General features: G+C 42.9%; 1 protein-coding gene across 1 annotated transcript; it reads left to right on the top strand.

Annotated features, from left to right (window-relative positions):
- The first annotated feature begins 200 nt into the window (after positions 1–200).
- Positions 201–17,592, top strand: LOC138487388 (gamma-crystallin-3-like). The gene is made up of 3 exons (XM_069613959.1): positions 201–260; positions 12,114–12,356; positions 17,297–17,592. The coding sequence occupies exons 1-3, from the start codon at positions 201–203 to the stop codon at positions 17,570–17,572; spliced, it is 579 nt and encodes a 192-aa protein (XP_069470060.1). The 3' UTR covers positions 17,573–17,592.
- Positions 17,593–18,916: the final 1,324 nt, after the last annotated feature.

Here is an 18,916-nt window from a genome sequence, read left to right as displayed (position 1 = left end):
GCTCCCTAAACTTCCTCATGCCACCCACTTCCTACAGACACAGCACTCTGGGTATGACATCAGAAAGCAAAGTGCACTTGCTACAGAACCCTGTATTGAACCCTTCACAACAGGCATGTCTTGGACCAATCCACTGTATTTTGACTATGTTGAGGGTAGACCCTCCCTTTATTTGATTTATCTTTCGACTTTGAGACAAGATGGATTTAGCAGTATCTCTGTTGGGGATTCAGTTTATTCCAAAGCCCTCAGCCACAGAGGTGAGCCACAGACTTAAAAGCAAGAGGTGAGAACTTCTCGCTAACTATCTCCAGGGATGATTACCATCTGGCTGGACAAAGCTTACTGTAACTGAGACACTGGTACCCAGGAACCCTACTTACTGGAGATGACATAACTCTGAAAGTGAAACATTCCTGGTTGGGAAGGGCAGATGAAAGGCCTTAACTTGCCCCCGAGGCTCTTGACTGGAAGCTACCCCTGGCTCTTCCTCCATCAACATCAATTTGGACAGCTTTGATGCGAGCCAAGCTGCTGCCAGGGAACTGGCGGAGTCATCTCTGACCTTGACACTTGACGGTCTCTGCATTTCTAAGTTTCACTCAACACCAATGCTAAAACTATGCCCTCGCCACAACTGAGATTTGTCAAGTATTTTAGAGTGCCTGCTCAACAATGCTGCCTTTTCAACAGATTCTTAGAGCTGCAAGCCATCACTGCTGCAGTACTGCGATGCCATGTCGAGCTAGATGAGCCTGCACACCTCTGAAGGCCAGTTTCTCCACACTCGAAGCTGCCAAACCTTCCAGTGTCCCTTACCGAACATCGCCTGCCATCTCTATTGTCTTCGACCCACAAGAAAATTGCTTCTGCCGAACAGTACTGCATCGACTGGAACCCATTGGCAATGTTTCTTGACTTGACCCCACTACCGCACCAAAAGCTCACAGACTTTTAATTTGACACAGAAAAGCCTGTTTCAATGCTGTTGAGCCACAACGACAAGAACACAAGGTATTTGAATGTGCCATGTCCTCCTGGTCTTCCTTAATGGATCCTAGTTACTTTTAAGCCCCTCTTTTGTACCTTTTTAAAAACATCTTCATACACATTGAGATTTGCTGCTTAAATCAATTTCCTGAACCCCTGCCTTCACCCAGAGGTCCTCTTTATTCCAAAGTGTGCATTTCCTGTGTTTCCTTTAGAAGGGTGTTTCCTTTTTTTTTAAATTAGTTGTGTGCATTTATGTTAGTTATAACTAAAGATCCTCTTTTTATAGAACTTTGGTTGGACATTCTTTTATTGTGTTACCACCATCCTATTGTTGTTTGTGTTGCATCTGTGCCAGCTCACAACCCTCCTGAAGAGTATAGCCTGCACTCGGCCCATGTGACTTGGTTTTACTTTGAGAGTATGAGCACCCACCTAAGAAAAAGGACATTTGGCCAGTCCTCGAGGCACAGATTTCTTGCGATCAGAGGACACTGAGCCACTTCCCCCTTACCTCCCATAAGCAAAGCCAAGTAGAGCAACTGCCAAGTGTCCTTTGCCAGCAGGCAATGTTGTTTATTTATTTATGTATTACTGGTTTGTGTTTATGGTTTAAAAAGAAACCTTAGACACTTATTACAGAAGGGTTTGACAGCACGTCACATTGGAGAGCTGATCTCTGGGAGAAAATGAATGAGGTTGTTGCTCACTGCTCATAGTTTGTAAGTGGACATTTGGCAACTGACAATGGATATAATGTTGTAGGTGCCCTGAGGATAGGTACACCAATTCACAGGCCCTGTTTTGCCCAGGTTCTCCATCTTGTGGTTATTCACGTCATGCAGTGTTAATTGTGACCCCTACCATTTGCTCCTTCCCCTAAAAAGGCACAGAATATGTTTAGAAAGCCTCAATCACGCCACCATCTCCCTTACAAACAGCTACCCTCGGTCTGGCATAGGTCATGCAATGCACCCAGAGCTTGCATTCATCATCAATGAGACCCATCGGTCTTGTCCAAATGGTTCCACATCTGGAATTCTAACACCCCCAACCTGGGCTGCACTGCTACTGGTGGTAACGTGGCCCTTCTATGCTGCCACTGGGTCATGTTGTCCTGAGTCAGATATGGTGGACGGGGCTCAGGACGATAATATGGCTGGCCCAGAGTCAGTAAGTCAGACTCAGTCAGGGAGGGTTGGGACTCTCTTAGTAGAGCATGACTTTATTTAAGGTATGTTTGATCGACTGTTCCCTACTTTATTTCATTTTCTCGTTAAAGTATTTTTTGTGTTTGCGAAAAAGTTCAAGATATGAACTAAAGCGCAATACATTCCTACATACATGTCTCCCACTACACGTCACTTGCCAACTACTATCTCTGAAACAAATACCTTAATGTAACTGGCTGTACCTGTGAAAACATCTGGATTTGCCGTGCCGGCCTCAGGCAGCTTCAGTTAAATCACTTTTAAGGACTATTTACAATATCATGCTACCGCAATGATATGTATTCTTCTGCTATGTAAACCCCTCCTTTTATAAATAAATAATCCGTCATGCAGGTGAGAAATTGACAGTCGTTGGTGGCTATGAATACTGCACAACCCTCTTCCCTTTAGGTATTTCCCTGTGCTTCGAAGCAACTTGATTTGTGAAGAGGCGCATCACCAAACAATAAACCTATTAACAAATAAACATATCTATATAATGTTTAAAAACATCTGGCTTGTTTGATTATTTTATGGGATGGGGTTTTAAACCTCTGTGCTAACATATGGTCTGTGAATAAACGTGCCTGTAATTAATGCACCATGCAAATCACAAACTTAGAGTCACGTGGCTAAATCATTACATTCTGAGTGGAAACAGATATACCGTTCAATGCACTCATTGTCATGCAAAGAGCCATTTTCTCTTGCAAAGCCTGTTGAGTAATATTTGTCCATGCACCCTAGTATTATTCACACAAGATGGCCGCACCGTTTTACCGTGCGGTATGATTACCGTGCAGAAACTAGGCACAGTAGATTCCACACAAGATGGCCGCAAAGGCTTGCTGTGCGGTATGATTACCGTTCAGAAACTGGGCACAGTAGATTCCACACGTGTCCATAACAAAGGCTCGAGTTACCTTTCTACGTTGTCAGTGTTGCTCCATTGTGTTTTGTGCACAGGAACATACTAGCTGATGTACACTGACATTTGGAGCATTGCCTTTTATTCCATGCACAGTAGACTTTATCATGCGCCAGCGTTCAGTAAAGGCATTCATGTGTTAGGGAAAGCACAACTAAGCAAGTACTGAACAATAGAGGGGCGCGAGGCGCCCTAACAACACTGGCTGGAATTTGATGAACCAGCTGTCTGGACAGAACAATCCAAATGATTGCACATGCTGTGATCCTGTTACTTATTGTGTAAAATCAGGCGGGATATATAAAGCCTGTTGGCTTTTCATCAGAAGCACTGACATCTCCTGAGCTGCACTGCTGCCAACATGGGCAAGGTAAAAGCGAGATCTATACCTACATATATCAATAATCAGTCACCTATTATACTTTGTGAAAGATCAATGATTAATATCTGAACATTATATTTGATAGCAACTATACCTGTGTGTGTCTAGAGAGAATAATGGGAATGTGTGAAGGTTTAGAATAACTAAGCGCAGGCTAAAGGAAATTAAGAATATCTAATGTTCAAGTTAGTATAGGTTGCAATGCGCACTTTTCACTGAGTTCTTTTTTTTTTTTGCATTTTTAAAGTGCTTACACAGCCCGTATCTTAGTTGCGTATTTATAATGCTTAATACCCGGAGGTTTTTTAAGCGCGGACCCCGGGATTGAACCTGTGTTGTTTCGTGTCGTCTTGTTTCCAAGGTGTCTTGTTTCCAAGGTGTCTTGTTTCCAATTGTTGCTGCTGAGCTATCCTCCCTGGATATCCTCCTTATCCTATCCTCCCTTCTTCATGGAATTTGCATGGGGCAATGTCCGTTTTACGTAGCGCTTAGCTCGGAGGGTCAAGGGAATGGCATGTGAAAAGCATTTCATTTACCAATAAGGAGACATTGGGCCTCATTACAGGTCGGGAGGTCCAGAAATTACAGTGGCGGTAAACCCGCCGCCACTGTTAATTCCGGACCGCCCGATCCTGACTCCTGCAGGCGGGAGGTGATGTTCCCGCCAGGTCTGACCTGGCGGGTTTAACACCACCCGCCTGCAGGCGGACGTGGAAACACCAGCACCATCACGAGAAGGTGCCAGTGTTTCCACTTCCCCATTCTCATTGAGTCCTACGGGACTCAATGGGAATGGGGATTTACCGAATTCCGCCTTCGGAATTCCCAAGACACCAGGGTCATAATGCTCTGGTATTTCCGGGAGTCACAGAGGCGGAATGGTTATACGAGTCCGGCGGTAACCAGGCAGTTTTACCGCCTCGGTTACCTCCGGACTCGTAATGAGGCCCATTTTGTTTTTTCGTCATTCAGGCATAGGTGTCCGTCAGTTGCTCATCTTTGTATGGCTAGCAGACAGTTGTGTTTTGATTGTTGTGCTGTATTGCTCCGGGGGTGGAAGACAGAACATGGTCTGCATAGAGTTGAATGTAGGGGTGCATTTGGACATAATATCAAATATGGGGTTTGTGCATGTGTTGAAGAGCCAAGGCGATAGAGTGGAACCTTGTGAGATCCCACACATGAGCGTTTAGGAACACGATTCAAAGCGGCCAAGTTTTACTTTGGTGGCCCTTCTTGGAGAAATGACTTCATCCATGGCAGTGTTGTTCCTTAAATGCAAAAAGGTTCTCAGCGGTGGTCAGCGAGGATGTCATGATCTACTGTATCGTAGGCTGTGGACACTTCCAGTAGAACCAGCATGCATGGCAGTATTTATCAACCATTTTGAGAACGTTAATAGGGTTTCAGTGCGGCTGTTAGGGTGAAAGTTTGATTTCTTGAAATCTTATTTCAATCCTGGCCGGGCTGAGAGAGCCAGTCATTCTTCCAAAATCAATAATTATGATATCATTAGATTGAAGAGTCATAACACCTGTAAATTGCAGAACTATTCTCTAGTGAATCCTTTGGTAGCATAGGTTATATTAAACAGCACAACATTAGGTTTACTTCTGATCATCAGTTTCAATGTCGATAGAACATCTGAGGTTTTCTGTTTATTGACACACCCACATTTCTTCACCTCCTTTTGGATCTCACAGAGCCAGTGATATCTGAACCAGAGTCAACTGTCAGCAAAATATCACTCATACCCCCAGAACAATAGCTTATTGTTTTACACATTAGTTGTATTCCTAATAGGAATGTGTTTATGACAAAGAAACAGCAGCAGCTATTCAGGCATTACTGTCAGAGTGCAGCTGCCTTCATGCTATGCTTAGCGAAGGACACTTGGGTCAGGAAGCAGCTGCCCTCATTTCTTCTTCTGTGGAATGTCATTGGAACGTCTATGAGCAACTGAGGTTGGGGAAATTACCCTTTGGGGTTTACTAGAGGTTGTGAAGAACCCTTCTGCTGGTTGCCAAGCATTATTCATAGATGCAGAGAACTGTATAGATTTCATGAAAGACTATAACCTTGATGGAAACTTCACACAATGTCTAAAGATTATCAGGGAACGTTATCCAAGAAACATTGTTGACACATGTGGATTTCGTAAATGTATATTTGTACAGCATTGTACTTTACAATGTTTCTATGTATTAAATATTTTTCAATTAAATACACTGAACTATGTTCACTCACTCCAGGTGTAGATTGGAGTAACATTTGTTTTCTACTAACCATATTTTACGAACAAAGAAAATAGCTTAAATGTGTTGGAAGAGACCGTGCAGTCAGTCTTTGTAACTTGGAAGCAGCCATGTCACATGTTAAGAAAGGTGGTTCGGTAATTGACAATTAAAAATCGTTTACGTGGCACAGTATTTCAGCATGGCTACCACAGTCAGACTCGCAAGAAACAGAGGCAGAGAACAACGTTGCTTTGTGGACATATTTGCAACTGTTTAAGTGCATCACCTGTTACATTCTAAGCCAGTACATACATCACACTACAAGGTCCCAGACAAACACTACATTCGCCTACTTCTCATTGTCACTTTTTGATCATCTTTTTGAATTCGCAACATTGGTTACATTTAAAGTGCACAGAGCATAGATTCTCAGGTGACTTCTGCCATTACTATTGTTAATCCTTATGTAGAAATTCAGTAGCCTTCCTCTGTTTATCTATATATATATATATATATATATATATATATATATATATATATATATATATATATATATATATATATTATACTAAGGCCCAGGTGGTAGTTGGTTTTGAGTATAATTGTAAAGTGGAAGCTGCAAACGTCCATGACATTGTGTTTCTTAACTATCAGCCACACCACCTCCAGAGCTTCTAGAATGTGGCTGGAGGAATAAGTGCAAGGCTGGCCTGAAAAGGAATCACATATTCCTTGTTCAAGATCCCTCCCCTGTCGTTCAGGTTCAGTGTGAATCTGGTTAAAGTAATCTGCCTTATTTGCATAAACCTGTCTTATGAAGTGTCCCTCTGCTTTTGGAAAGAACCACTGCCCATGCCAGGAACAGAGCTCCCGGATATTCTGGACTGCACCGCCTAGCCATGACCCTTCCAGATGGTATTACCCAAATTGTTCGTTTACAATCGTTCGAATGAACAATTGACCGAATTTAAAGGGTCACAATTCACCTTTTCACAATTGACCGTATATATATAAATATATATATATATATATATATATATATATATATATCTGTTTGGTAATATATATTTATATATATATATAGGGGTTTTGGGGGATTTGGCGTTAGGTGGGGGGTTGTGGGGGGTTTCCCCCCACATATATGTTACAATTGACCTTCACAATTCGGTCAATTGTGAAAAGGTCAATTGTAATTCGAGCAATTGTCAAACAAACAATTCGTATACATCCTTCCAGATAGGCCTGCACTGTCGATCAGGCCACACTCTTATATTTTGGCTTTCAGAATAATCATTAAAAACCCTTCATTGCGATTAACACTTAAACTTGATTTCCAGGATATTGCTTTTTATATCAATTCAACTTAATATAAGATTAAAAAACGAGATTGATAAAACAAAGGGCCCTCCAATGATGAGAGAACCTTTGGACTCACTCAGGCTGGTCTTACTGGAAGATTTCTTAACACCATTTTACAATTGTGAATGCATTTCCCAATATCCTTCATTGTGACATTCTAACCTGCATGCTAAAGGCTCAATTGATTTATTTGCGATTCAGAAAAATTCTAAAAACTGAACAGCCCGCATTGGACTGTCTGCATTCAGACAGAATAGTGACTGGGGAGCAGTGGGGAGGAGATCCCTCACTCATCCATGTGGGTTCTATCTTTGAAGGGCCCTCTCTCCTTGTATCATCAACTGCTCTGGATTGACCGAATTGAATGCAGTATTTACAAAACTCCTGAACTAAATAAAAAATAAAAAATCTTGATATTGAAAGTCAAGGAACGAAACAACCTTCCTTGATTCAAATGGGCAGTTTAAAATTATATTTCTGCCTGAGGGGGATTTATTGAAATTCAAGCGAGTTAAAGGAACAGATGCACAGATGAGGGAGAATGACAAGGACAAAGGCTGTTTGCTTCAAATTAGATACCAAGACTGTGCTGTAATTACATTGGGCCTCATTACGACCCAGGCGGTAAGTTACCGCCTGGGTCGTACCTTTACCACCATGGCGTAAACTACGTTTACGCCATGGTGGTTGGCGGACTTACCGCCCCATTCCGAGGTTGGCGGGGCGGTAAGTCCCCAATCCCCATTTACCCTTCCCCATTCCCATTTTTGCCCCATAGGGCATAATGGGAGAGGGGAAGGCGTTAATTACGCCACCGTAAATTACGGTGGCGTAATTAACAACATGGTCCCTTAGCGCCATGGATTTTAACACCTGCAGGTGTTAAAACCTCCATGGCGCTAAGGGACCTCGGAATCAGGCGGTAAGGGTCGGCGCTGTTTACGCCGCCGTAAACCCCTTACCGCCTGGGTCCTAATGAGGCCCATTGACATTTTGGGAGCTGGTCACACCCTCCACCCAATCATCGCCTCGGATTCTCCAGCAGTACATGCACTCTCAATGTACAGGCAAATAAAATGACACCTCAGGATAGTGCTTGGGAGTGTGGCCGTGATCTCGAGAGCAGACACACTGTAGTGCGGTAGTCCTCTCTTGGTGTGAAAAAATATGCGCTGTGCACTATCAGAGAGGACACACATCTCGGTGCCTCCGCGCTCCACAATGCAATGGAGCTTCAAAGCAGGGGAAGGACATTGGAATGTTGGAAGAATGGGAATAGTGGATGTTATACAAATGGCCAACGCTGCTCTTGAGTAATCTTTTACAAAGTGATCAACATTTCAATGGGGTAAGTGCATAATTGTCCCTGTGAGAAGGTACTTCTTTGATGCAACTTGTAAAACAGTTTGCATTTTTAATACATTTAGAATTAGTGCCTGTGGGGAACAAACTAAAACGGCTTAATTTCTCACAAACCAACGTAACAGTCCCAAACAACGTAACGGCCTTTAACTAAGGTAAAGGCAACTGGGTTCAATCAAAGCCCCCCCACCCATCAACCACCGCGAGCAGCACTCTCAACACCCAGACGAAGGTTAGGGTGTCAGGACTCGATCCACATTTTCCCAAGTAAACCTAATGCCAAAGGTTCGTTTCATGAACAAATCAATGCATTTTTGGAAGCAAGAAACCTTTTTGAGATGGTCGTCAGTGGGGGAGAAACAGCTGAAAATAAAGGGAGGAGAATTGCTCTTTGACTAGTGTCACCTCTGAGAAAGAAGAGGGAGCAGAGTAGCGACAACCAGTGGAAACAAAAGCACCATTATTAAAGGTAAGTGTGGCCATTGGTGGAACGTGGTTCAACACCGTGCACATATGCTCTCCGAGCCTCACCCAGTAGGACCCTCAAAATTGGTGAAAAATATGAGCAGTTAATACTCGCATTCCAAGAAGCCTGGTTAGCTGACAATCAGCCTTGTTCTAATCCAAGTACTATTTGCCAGCAAAGGTGTATCACCTGTGCTGAATGAAAGAGCAAAGTGGCAGAGGTGCCCACAAGATGATTCCCTATTGTCCCAAATGTCTGTCTTTTCCTAAGTTAATTTAAAGGGCAAGGGTTAGGGCAAATCAAAAACATTTTAAGCCAAACCAGAGTCTGCTTGTCCGTCAGCTTGACGTTTGCTTACGATGCATAAGTGAATATTTGTTGGGCTTCCTATGTCAAATGCCTGGTTCGAAAAGTGTCCATTGATTCGGCAACCAGCAATGCGAAATTGATAGACGCCTGTATCAAGATAGAGCACGGTATCACTAACAGGGTCCATACATTAAGAAAATTAATTTGAATTGTGTTGCTGATGTATCAGGAGGCCGTTTAAAATGGTCTATGCATTCCATTGCACTCTGTGGTATTACACATTTAACGTGTTAGAGCATGTTCTACAACAAACCCCCTGAATTAGCCAATTAAATCATTCACATTGTGTATCGTCATCGGTGGCAGATATGGCGTGAGAATGTATGTGTTTCTCCAAAAAGGGTTATGTTCATCATACTTAAAAACCTCTCCTTTTCCAATCCCCTTCTGCCTTAACATAATTATGCAGCCCCGCAGGCCTGCCATAAATGATATGAGTTGTGCTCAGATAAGACCCCTTAGGTCCATGCTGCTAGCATTTCTTGACGCAGAGATGTGAGAGCCATTGGTGGGTGTTCTTCTGGTTCAGAAACATGAATTGCAAGACCTGCAGACATAGACAGTCTCTCTCTATCCTCCCTCTGTCCCTGCCCCAGTTCATATGCAAGATGTAGGTGTGTTTCTGACATTTGAACAGTTCTTTGGACCTTTGACCCCATAAGAGTAGCTGTCGTGTTACTGCCCGATTCAAAGATGCTGGTTAGCCAGTAATCAAGCAGCATTCCAATGTTTGTCATCGTTTTTTGAAAGTTTCTTGTAATCATTCATGCAAAAATGTACTGGAAAACAGTCCAGGTAAAATAGAGGTAACCCACATTGCAAACGTGCACATCCACATATTGTTTTTTTTTTTAAATTATTTATTTATTTATTATGTTTTAGTTCAAATATGAACTTTTCATAAAAAACATTAAGATCATATACAAAACGTATAAATAATCGCAATTGATTATCTAAATCACAATTGAATAGACAATCCAGCCTGTGACAAGACAACCCTAATATCAAAATAGTGACAACAATTAATTAAGATCAGCATTACACTTAATTGCAGTTTTGCTTTCAGGTCATTGTGCATTTCATGCCGAGCATCGTTCAGCCTTACAAATTCATAAATACTTTAAAATGTCCTAAAAAGTGTTCTATTTGTATCCAAACCTGGTAAGGTGCCACGTGTGTAGATTTGGTATGTGTGTTTAGGCAATAGTTCCCAAAAGTCCATGGTTTTTAGACTCTCGTAATCATGGACTTTCCCAGAAAGGTCATATACAAGGAGCCCAACTGAGGACAACCAGTGAAAACATGTCTTGCAGTCTCCAGGTTAGTGAGACATAGGCAAATACGGCAGTATCTTTCTTCTACAGCCAGGCCCCATCTGGCTCCCCAAATAGCCCGTAATGGTAATAGATTACAACGCCTCATAATGTGCATTTGTCGAATTCCTAGATGGAGGCACCACAAACAATACCCTTGGGGCTTCCCAAACGTGTGGGTAACAGTGTTCATAGCTGAGTAACCTTTTTAATTTCTCTAGATGGGTTTAAATACAACACCAGTCCCATCTATTTAGTTTCCTACAAAAGTACCCTTTTACTGTATTGAAATCATTGCAACGATCTAAATCGGGGTACCGTTGCATTTGGTCAAATTGCTCATTATTCAATTTCATATAGTTTGATCCTCACTATAAAGGCTCTTTCTGTGAACTACTGCCCATCACTGCTAATAAGGGACACTCTGGAGATAGCAGGGACTTTATGTGGAGAATTCTTCTTCTACTCAACGCCATGCCTGTCAGCGAGATCAAACCAAGTTCTAGACGTATGTATTCCATTGACATCGACTTTGGCAACCCCAATACACTACACTAGAAGTGACCTTCCAATCTATTTAGCCAGCTCAGGTCACGCATTGCTAAAGACTCCAGTCCATATAGGACAGAAGGACAGAACCACTGTTTGTACAGCATGACTATCCCAAACAGGGAATAGTCTGCATGGTGATGGACAAATCTACAGCAAAGAGCACTTAATTGCTTTGCTTTCCTGGTTTTCAGCTCTATAATATTGGCATAGTTTGATGGTTTACTATGGTAATGCCGAGGCATTTATAGGAGTCGGTATATTGAATCTCTCCCAAAGTAGTGGTCATCACAGGAAGATTCATTTTCCTTGGGGAGAATAGCATGATCTCGGTCTTGCTTAAATACACAGACAACCAATAGTGTTTTAGTGTGACTTCTGGCTTTTCTTCTAGTCTAAGATGCATCATGGGTCTGTGTATTGAGTAGATTGTCAAATTAAAGCAACATTGTCCACTGCACATCACTGTTTATGTTGAACATCATCTAACTCTGGGGCCCGCAACCTCTGGAACTCAAGATGTCCTGGACTACGACTCCCACTATTCCCCACCTGTGACTATAATGGCTAGGGCTGATGGGAATTGTAGTTCAAAACATGCAGAGCGCAAAAGATTTCTGACCCCTGATCTAACTACTAACAAATCTTTTGGGTGCATTGTGGCAGCAACCACAACCTGTCCTGGTTGAGGAACACTTTGACAACATTTCTGCTGGGATCTTACAGTAAAGAATCTGTAAATTCTTCTTTTAAAGAACTAAATGAAATTATAGTTTGTATTTTAGGGAATTGTTCATTCATTAATCACAAGATAATGCAATGTTCTAAATGATGCCCATGATATCCAATATGTAGGATACATGAAAGAGGAGCATACTTTATGAATTAAGGATTTTCAATTTTTCCATTCAGTGTTACATTTTGTCATTTTTCATTGTTCCCTCCAGATCATCTTCTACGAGGACAAGAACTTCCAGGGCCGCTGCTATGAGTGCAGCTCTGACTGTGCCGACCTGCACTCCTACTTCAACCGCTGCAACTCCATCCGGGTTGAAAATGGTAACTGGGTGCTCTATGAGCATCCCAACTACAAGGGTTACCAGTATTACTTAAGGAGAGGCGACTATCCTGACTTTCAGCAGTGGATGGGCTTCAATGACTCTGTTAAGTCTTGCCGCTTGACCCCACAAGTAAGTCACACATTTGCCATTGATTCCTTTTTAATAGCTCTTACTTCATACATTAATTTAAATGGAAACTTGTAATCTGTCAGAGAACCAGACATTTTGAACAATTTACAATCTTGACTTTCAAAGTCTGGCTATTAATTAATTCAGGAAGAAATTGTTATGCATGAGCGTACCTATATCTATGGAAGAGAACATTCCTGTCAATGCCACATAATGTGAAAAATGTATTTAGTAACACATTCATGTGCAATGTTACACTGAAAGGTTTACTACTCTGATGGGATCCTAAATTACATTATCTGGAAGGAGTCTTATGCTGAAGAACCCCTACTACAACTAAACTTGATGAATTGAGTTTCCAAAATTGTTAGCAAAAACACTGAATATCAACGCAAATTCATATCTATGAGAAACAGAGGAGGGTTTAGGATGTCAGGGCCTTATAAAGTATTATTATGCATCAAAGCTATGGAGTTGCGTGTGAGGTGCAAATGTGAATTGGATGGAACATGCTGGAGCTCCACAAATTCCTTCAGCCAAGGTCAATCTAAATCAGCACAAATTCTCAATCCGTGTTGAAGATATACAGCACACTGGCAACTAGGATGAACCGGACAAGGCTCCTCTTACACTAGACTTCCACGTATGGTGGTACTATGGATTTCACCTCTGCTTTAGGCATAATAGCTTTTTAAGTTTCCCGGTAGGTGGTTGTTTACATGCTGGACATGTTGCTCGATAGAGGTGTCAAATCCTTCCAAGAATGTAAAAAGCAATCCACCGTAGCCGAATCTGAAATGATTGCCATACTGCCATTTACGTCATCGGGGTGCACCCGTTGTTTAAGGCAAAAGCCATTCGAGCCCTAAATACTTTTGAGAATGAGATAAGATATACAACACCTCTCATCAAAGCTTTTGGTGAGCATATATATAATATATATATATATATATATATATATATATATATATATATATATATATATATATATATATAACATTACTTTTACAGAAACCCAGTAGCTGAGTCAATATAGAGAAATGGAACGACAACCTAGTTTTAAAGTTATATGCAGCAGGTTAGGTTAAGGTGTGGAAGAGAGCAAAGCTTCCTCATTAGGTTTTCTATGTAACATATATAGCAAAGGTCTACAGTTGGTTCCGGCGCTCATCATGCGTGCATGTAATCTCCCGCCCTTTGTGTACAGATGCATTCGGCAGGGAATGCAGGGGAATGGGAACATTGCTGTACTTTCTGTGGGATGCCCATTTATAGAGGTTGCTGGATAGAATGGGTGATTGAGTTAGTAGATAGAATCAGAGAATTTACATTTCTTGGTGTATCTTCTTATACTATTTGGCAATTCAGTCACGGATATAAAAAATCTTTTGCAGTCCCCAAGAGGGAATTAAATTAAGATTGGGTGCCAAACTGCTCTTATATGCATATTACAGTAGGAGGAATTCACCTGACATCACAATTGAGCTTCTTAAACTTTGACAGTGAGTATTAATCGTATGGACCATCTTACAGTCTTCCGAAGGCCATTCAACCCCACAGTGCTTCGAGGCCATACCAATGACAGTAGGCGGTATACAAGTGACCTATAACATAACATAACACTTGCAGGAAACGACACGCGACATGGAGAAGCGAGAGGCAGGATGGTAATGTAGCGAACCTAAGAAAGTTTGATTGATGGCAACACTTTGATTCCCGCTGCTATGATTGAAGCCTTCGATGTTGATGGCTCTGGTGAGCTGTGATTGCAGCACAGGCTATTACTGTGGCACATTTGTGGCATGAAAAATAAGTCTGCACCATACTGGCCATTGTTGTGATGTGCAACAAATGGTTATAGCATGCGATTGTGGCATCCCTAACAACCATGAAGGGCGAAGCCCAGCATGCAAATTGTAGGAAGGCCCACTTTTTTCAGGCTGATCTGTGCTATCAAAACATTGTATTTGAAGTGCACAAGAACGGGGACTACATACGTCTTATACTTGATGTCTGTTTAACAAATGGTGGATTTGGTGCTTGTGTAACAAATTAAACAACATATATATCGCATTTATGTGTCATGTGTATACACTTATAAACACCTAAACACACAGCATATGTAATTGGTGTATGTGAGGTATATGGAAGGTATAAATGAGCATAATCACACATGAAAGGTAAGCTGTGCATGTCATATCTGCAATATATAACAGTCATACGTGAGTAAGCTCCTAAGTGCGCGGTAGGCCCGGAAGCAGTGCAGGGGCTACTGGTCGTGGAGAAGCCTGGGTGCCAGTGAGACTCTGGGCATAGCCAGGCAACCAGTCAGCACAGCAGACAGGTAGGTCGGCAGGGGAGAGGGAGAGAGAGAGTGAGAGAGAGAGCGCAGAGGTGAAAAGGAAGGTCTCGAGCTGCTTCCTGAACTTTCGTTGGTCCAGCTCAAGTTTTAGAGGGAAAGTGAGGCCATTTCGGATGGAGGCACCTGCATCAGAGAGATATCTACCCCCACTCTCTGCCTGGAGAAGCGTTTGGCCTTCAGAGAGTTGGAGGTGGCTGAGTGAAGGGCTTGAGAAGAAGGTGTTTTAGAATTGAGAGTTGGATGTAGTGTGGGCCTCGGCCATTGAAAGCCTTGTAGATGATGCAGAGGGTCTTGAACTTGATCCTTGCAGTCACCGGGAGCCAGTGGAAAGATTTAAAGGCTGGAGAGATACAGTCCCTGGGCCTGGGCTTGAGACCAAGGATAAGTCTCACAGTCCTATTCTGGATTAGTTGCAGAGGGTGGAGAGTAGAGGAAGGTAGATTGAGAAAGAGGCTGTTGCAATAGTCCAGCGTAGAGAGAACCAGTGCTCTGGAGACAGTGAGCTTCTGGGGGAAAGTGGGCAAAGGAAGAATGCCTCTGAGGAGCTGCAGCTAGTAGTGGGCCTTCTTGGCAATGTCTGTGATGTGAGGAGAGAAGGAGAGAGTGGAGTCGAAGATGACACCAAGGCTTTTTGCCTCACAGGAAGGTGAAGGAAGAGGGCCCAAGGAAGGCAGCCAGAGTGCGAGAGGGAAAGCGGGTCAGGGGTCCCAATGAGAAGGATCTCAGTCTTACTGGCATTAAGGCATAGATCATTGGGGAGCCACCACTTCTGAATTGTGGATAGACAGGAGTGAGCGAGAGAGGAGAGGAGGCTGAGGGGAGCCTGAAAGAGAGCTGAGTGTCATCCATATGACACTGAAAGTTAGAGGAGAAGGTAGAGATAAGGTGTGCCAAAGGGGCCAAGTAGACATTGAAGAGCTAGGGTGAGAGATTAGAGCTCTGGGAAACAGCAGGTGTGGAGAGGGAGGTGGTGGAGAGAGAGGACCCAAGTTGGACATGGGAGGGTCGATCCAGGAGGAAGGAGGTCCACCATGCCAGACCTGATCCATGATGCCCAGGTTCTCACAGAGACGATTGATCAGGATGGCGTGATTGACCGTGTCAAAAGCAGAGGAAAGGTCGAGGAGGATAAGTACAGAAGGAAGGCTATAGTCAAGACTAGTGAGCAGATCTTCATGGGTTTTCAGAAGAGCAGTTTCCATGCCTCTGACTGCTCTGAAGCCAAACTGATGTTCATGGAGACAACCAACATATTCAGTGTGGCGAATAAGCTGGGAGATGGTCAGCTTTTCCAGGTGTTTGCCCAGGAAAGGAGTGGGAGCGTTCGGGTGGTAGTTTGCCCAACAGGTAGAATTGCCAGAAGGCTTTTTCAGGAAGGGATGCACAAGGGAGTGCTTGAGGGAAAGGGGAGGTTCCAGTGGCAAAAGAGTGATTGCAGAAATTGGCCAAGGCTGGAGTGAGGGTGTCAAAGTGGTCCTTGATGGTTCAGGAGGAGCAGGGGAGCGCCTATTTGGATGACACTTTCATAGATCGGACTTGTCTGGAAACATTGTCAGTTGTGATCGGAGAGAAGGAGGAGAAAGGAGAAGGAAAGGGAGAGGCGACCAGATGGGGGCCCAGGGAGGTAGAGGGAGAGGAAGAGGAGAGAGAGGACAGGATGTCCTGAGTTTTAGTGGTGAAGTCAGAAGCCAGAGCCTGGAAGGGAACAGGAGAGGTTGAGACTGCAGAAGGACTGGCCAGCTCATTGCAGATTTTAAAGAGTTTGGCCGTGTTGTTAGAGGCTGCAGAGATGAAACCTTAGATGTAGGCTCTCTTCTTGGACAGGACAGAGAGTCTGTATTGCCTTTTGAGCAGGCAGCAGGCCAGTTTGTCAGAGGATGCACCGATGCCCTCAACTTCCTGTCAGCCACCTTAGACTTGTGTTTCAGGGTGGCAAGGTCAGAGTCATACCAAGAGTTGCACTTGGATGTAGGCTTCAGGTGGATTCTCATGACAGTGGCAAGGAAATCCAGAGTGTTGGAAATAGAAAGATGCAGGTTTGAGAGGGCTGTGTCAGTGTGAGTCAGACACAGGCATAGCAGGAGCAGAAAAAATCGCTGCAAAGGCATCCACTGACACTGACAGTGATGCAGCTCCATTTGTCTAAATCAACTATTCCCCTTCAACCTCTCAGACTTTCCTTATCAGAAACAGGATTTAATTGAGTGATTTCACCATTTAAGTTCAATACGTTATCTGTTTTGCAAAGTTGAGGTATAATAAGTGTATTAAAAGGTTTATGAATATACTAAAATTGGTAATTGCATGTCTAAGAAGGTTTACACTAGTACACACTAGTACACAAAACATGATAATTCAACAGAGATCATTGAATTGTTTGAAAACGCAACTTTATTAATACGATATTTTGACCAAAACACTAAGAAATAGAATTCAGATAGAGACTGCTGCTAGATTTCATTGCTCTATTTATCATGAGAAGCCCATTGTCATTAAGTGAAATGCAAAGTGCAAGATGTATGTACGCTACATATATTAGTATTGACGTTGTGTACTATTTCTCTGTTTATCATGACAGCACCGTGGCAGCTACAAAATAAGAGTTCATGAGAAAGAGAACTTTAGCGGACAGATGATGGATTTTTCTGAAGATTGTCCACATGTTCAAGAGAAATTCAAATACAACGACATCCACTCCTGCAATGTGCAGGACGGGCACTGGATCTTCTATGAGGAGCCCAGTTACAGAGGACACCAGTACTACCTGAGACCCGGAGAGTACAAGAGATACAGTGACTGGGGAGCCATCAGTCCCAGAGTTGGGTCTTTCCGACGAGTGATGGATAGCTATTAAGCAACTGTACATTTGTTGATTAAAATCTGCATGCTAAGTAAAATAAAATTACTTGAAAATCATATGAAATGATATAGTAATTCATTGACAAAATTTCCAGTCGTGTTTTTCAGGGAGGGAATACTGTGAATACTGCGCAATTGCAAAATGTTCATTTGCACACATATATACAAAAAACATGTATTTGTTTTTTCATTTGTATCCGAGAACTAGACATTGCATCCTACGGTGCATTCCTTAAGTGTTGCCCTGGTGCCGGGAGCGGGAAGTATGGTGTTAGTTGGTGCAATGTGACTTTGTGCTTTGTGGGTATTGAGGCATGACACACGGTGGGAGCCTGCATACATGTTTCAGGGTGACTGTGTCCTTGCCTCATTTAATGACTGGTTGGCTGTGAGTAGAACTTATTAAAAGTACTGGTTTGTAGGCGGGTGTGCAAGAGAATAAGAGCACCAGAGGCGTAGACAGAGTAGGGCCTGATTGGGCAAGGCCCACCCAAAATCTGTAAAATGCCCACCAAACAGTGCTAGGTGGGCATTTACAGATGCTAATGTCACTGCTGTGGGTCCAACAACATTAGCTTCACGCCCCACTTGTTAGACAATCCTGGCTACGCCTCTGAGCAGCACGCCCTCATTTCTGTTTCCCACGTGTTCTTAGTTACAAAACTCCCATTACTGTAGTCAGGAATACGTCTTACCCATTCTGATTAACTACTGGCTCTCCTGACTTTTTCTTCATTCTCCAGATGTGAAATGGGGGTCTCCCACACTAAAGGGATTTTGAAGACCATAAGGTCTAATCGCTGTTGGAGCAGCAACATTAAGCAGCACTAAGGGAACTCAAATTCTAGGCTTCCCCTTCAAATAACCCGATCAACCACCTCTTCACCACATTAATGGTTATGATCCATCACAGACTTTACAGCAAATGCCAGAACTCAGAGTCCTTTTGCAGAAGTTACCCAGAATGCACTTGGGCAGAGAAGGACAATGCATTATTACGGGTAGAGATTATAAAGCCCATGTTGAAGGAATTGACCCTTCCATTTATGTGGAAGAGGAAAGGATTAGGCAAGGGAAATTCCAAGCAACAACTTGAATATAACAAGACAATGAACATGGGGAGCATTGTTAGCAGTCACAGTGTCAACTGCACTTTGCTGTGTTAAGAGCTGGACTAAGACTTATTTTCTCCAAATTCCCTAGATATCCAGCACCAGGTGCATTGAATACAACTTTTTTTTTGTGTTGGCCATCCTCCATCAATCCAAACCCCAATCCCTCATTGCCTTGAGGACAGCTCAGGGGCAATACGCTCGTCTTGGAAGCAAGACTGACTCAG

Source organism: Ambystoma mexicanum, chromosome 9 (genome assembly GCF_040938575.1).
Source record: "Ambystoma mexicanum isolate Mex_15411 chromosome 9, UKY_AmexF1_1, whole genome shotgun sequence".
Lineage (NCBI taxonomy): Eukaryota > Metazoa > Chordata > Amphibia > Caudata > Ambystomatidae > Ambystoma > Ambystoma mexicanum.
This window is presented reverse-complemented; position numbering and strand designations above follow the sequence as displayed.

Excerpts from the sequence above, each read along its gene's own strand:
- LOC138487388 (XM_069613959.1), top strand. The coding sequence starts at position 201 with ATGGATTTAGCAGTATCTCTGTTGGGGATTCAGTTTATTCCAAAGCCC. Across the intron at positions 261-12,113 it reads CAAAGCCCTCAGCCACAGAG|ATCATCTTCTACGAGGACAA; the intron begins GTGAGCCACAGA and ends TGTTCCCTCCAG. Across the intron at positions 12,357-17,296 it reads CTTGCCGCTTGACCCCACAA|CACCGTGGCAGCTACAAAAT; the intron begins GTAAGTCACACA and ends TTATCATGACAG.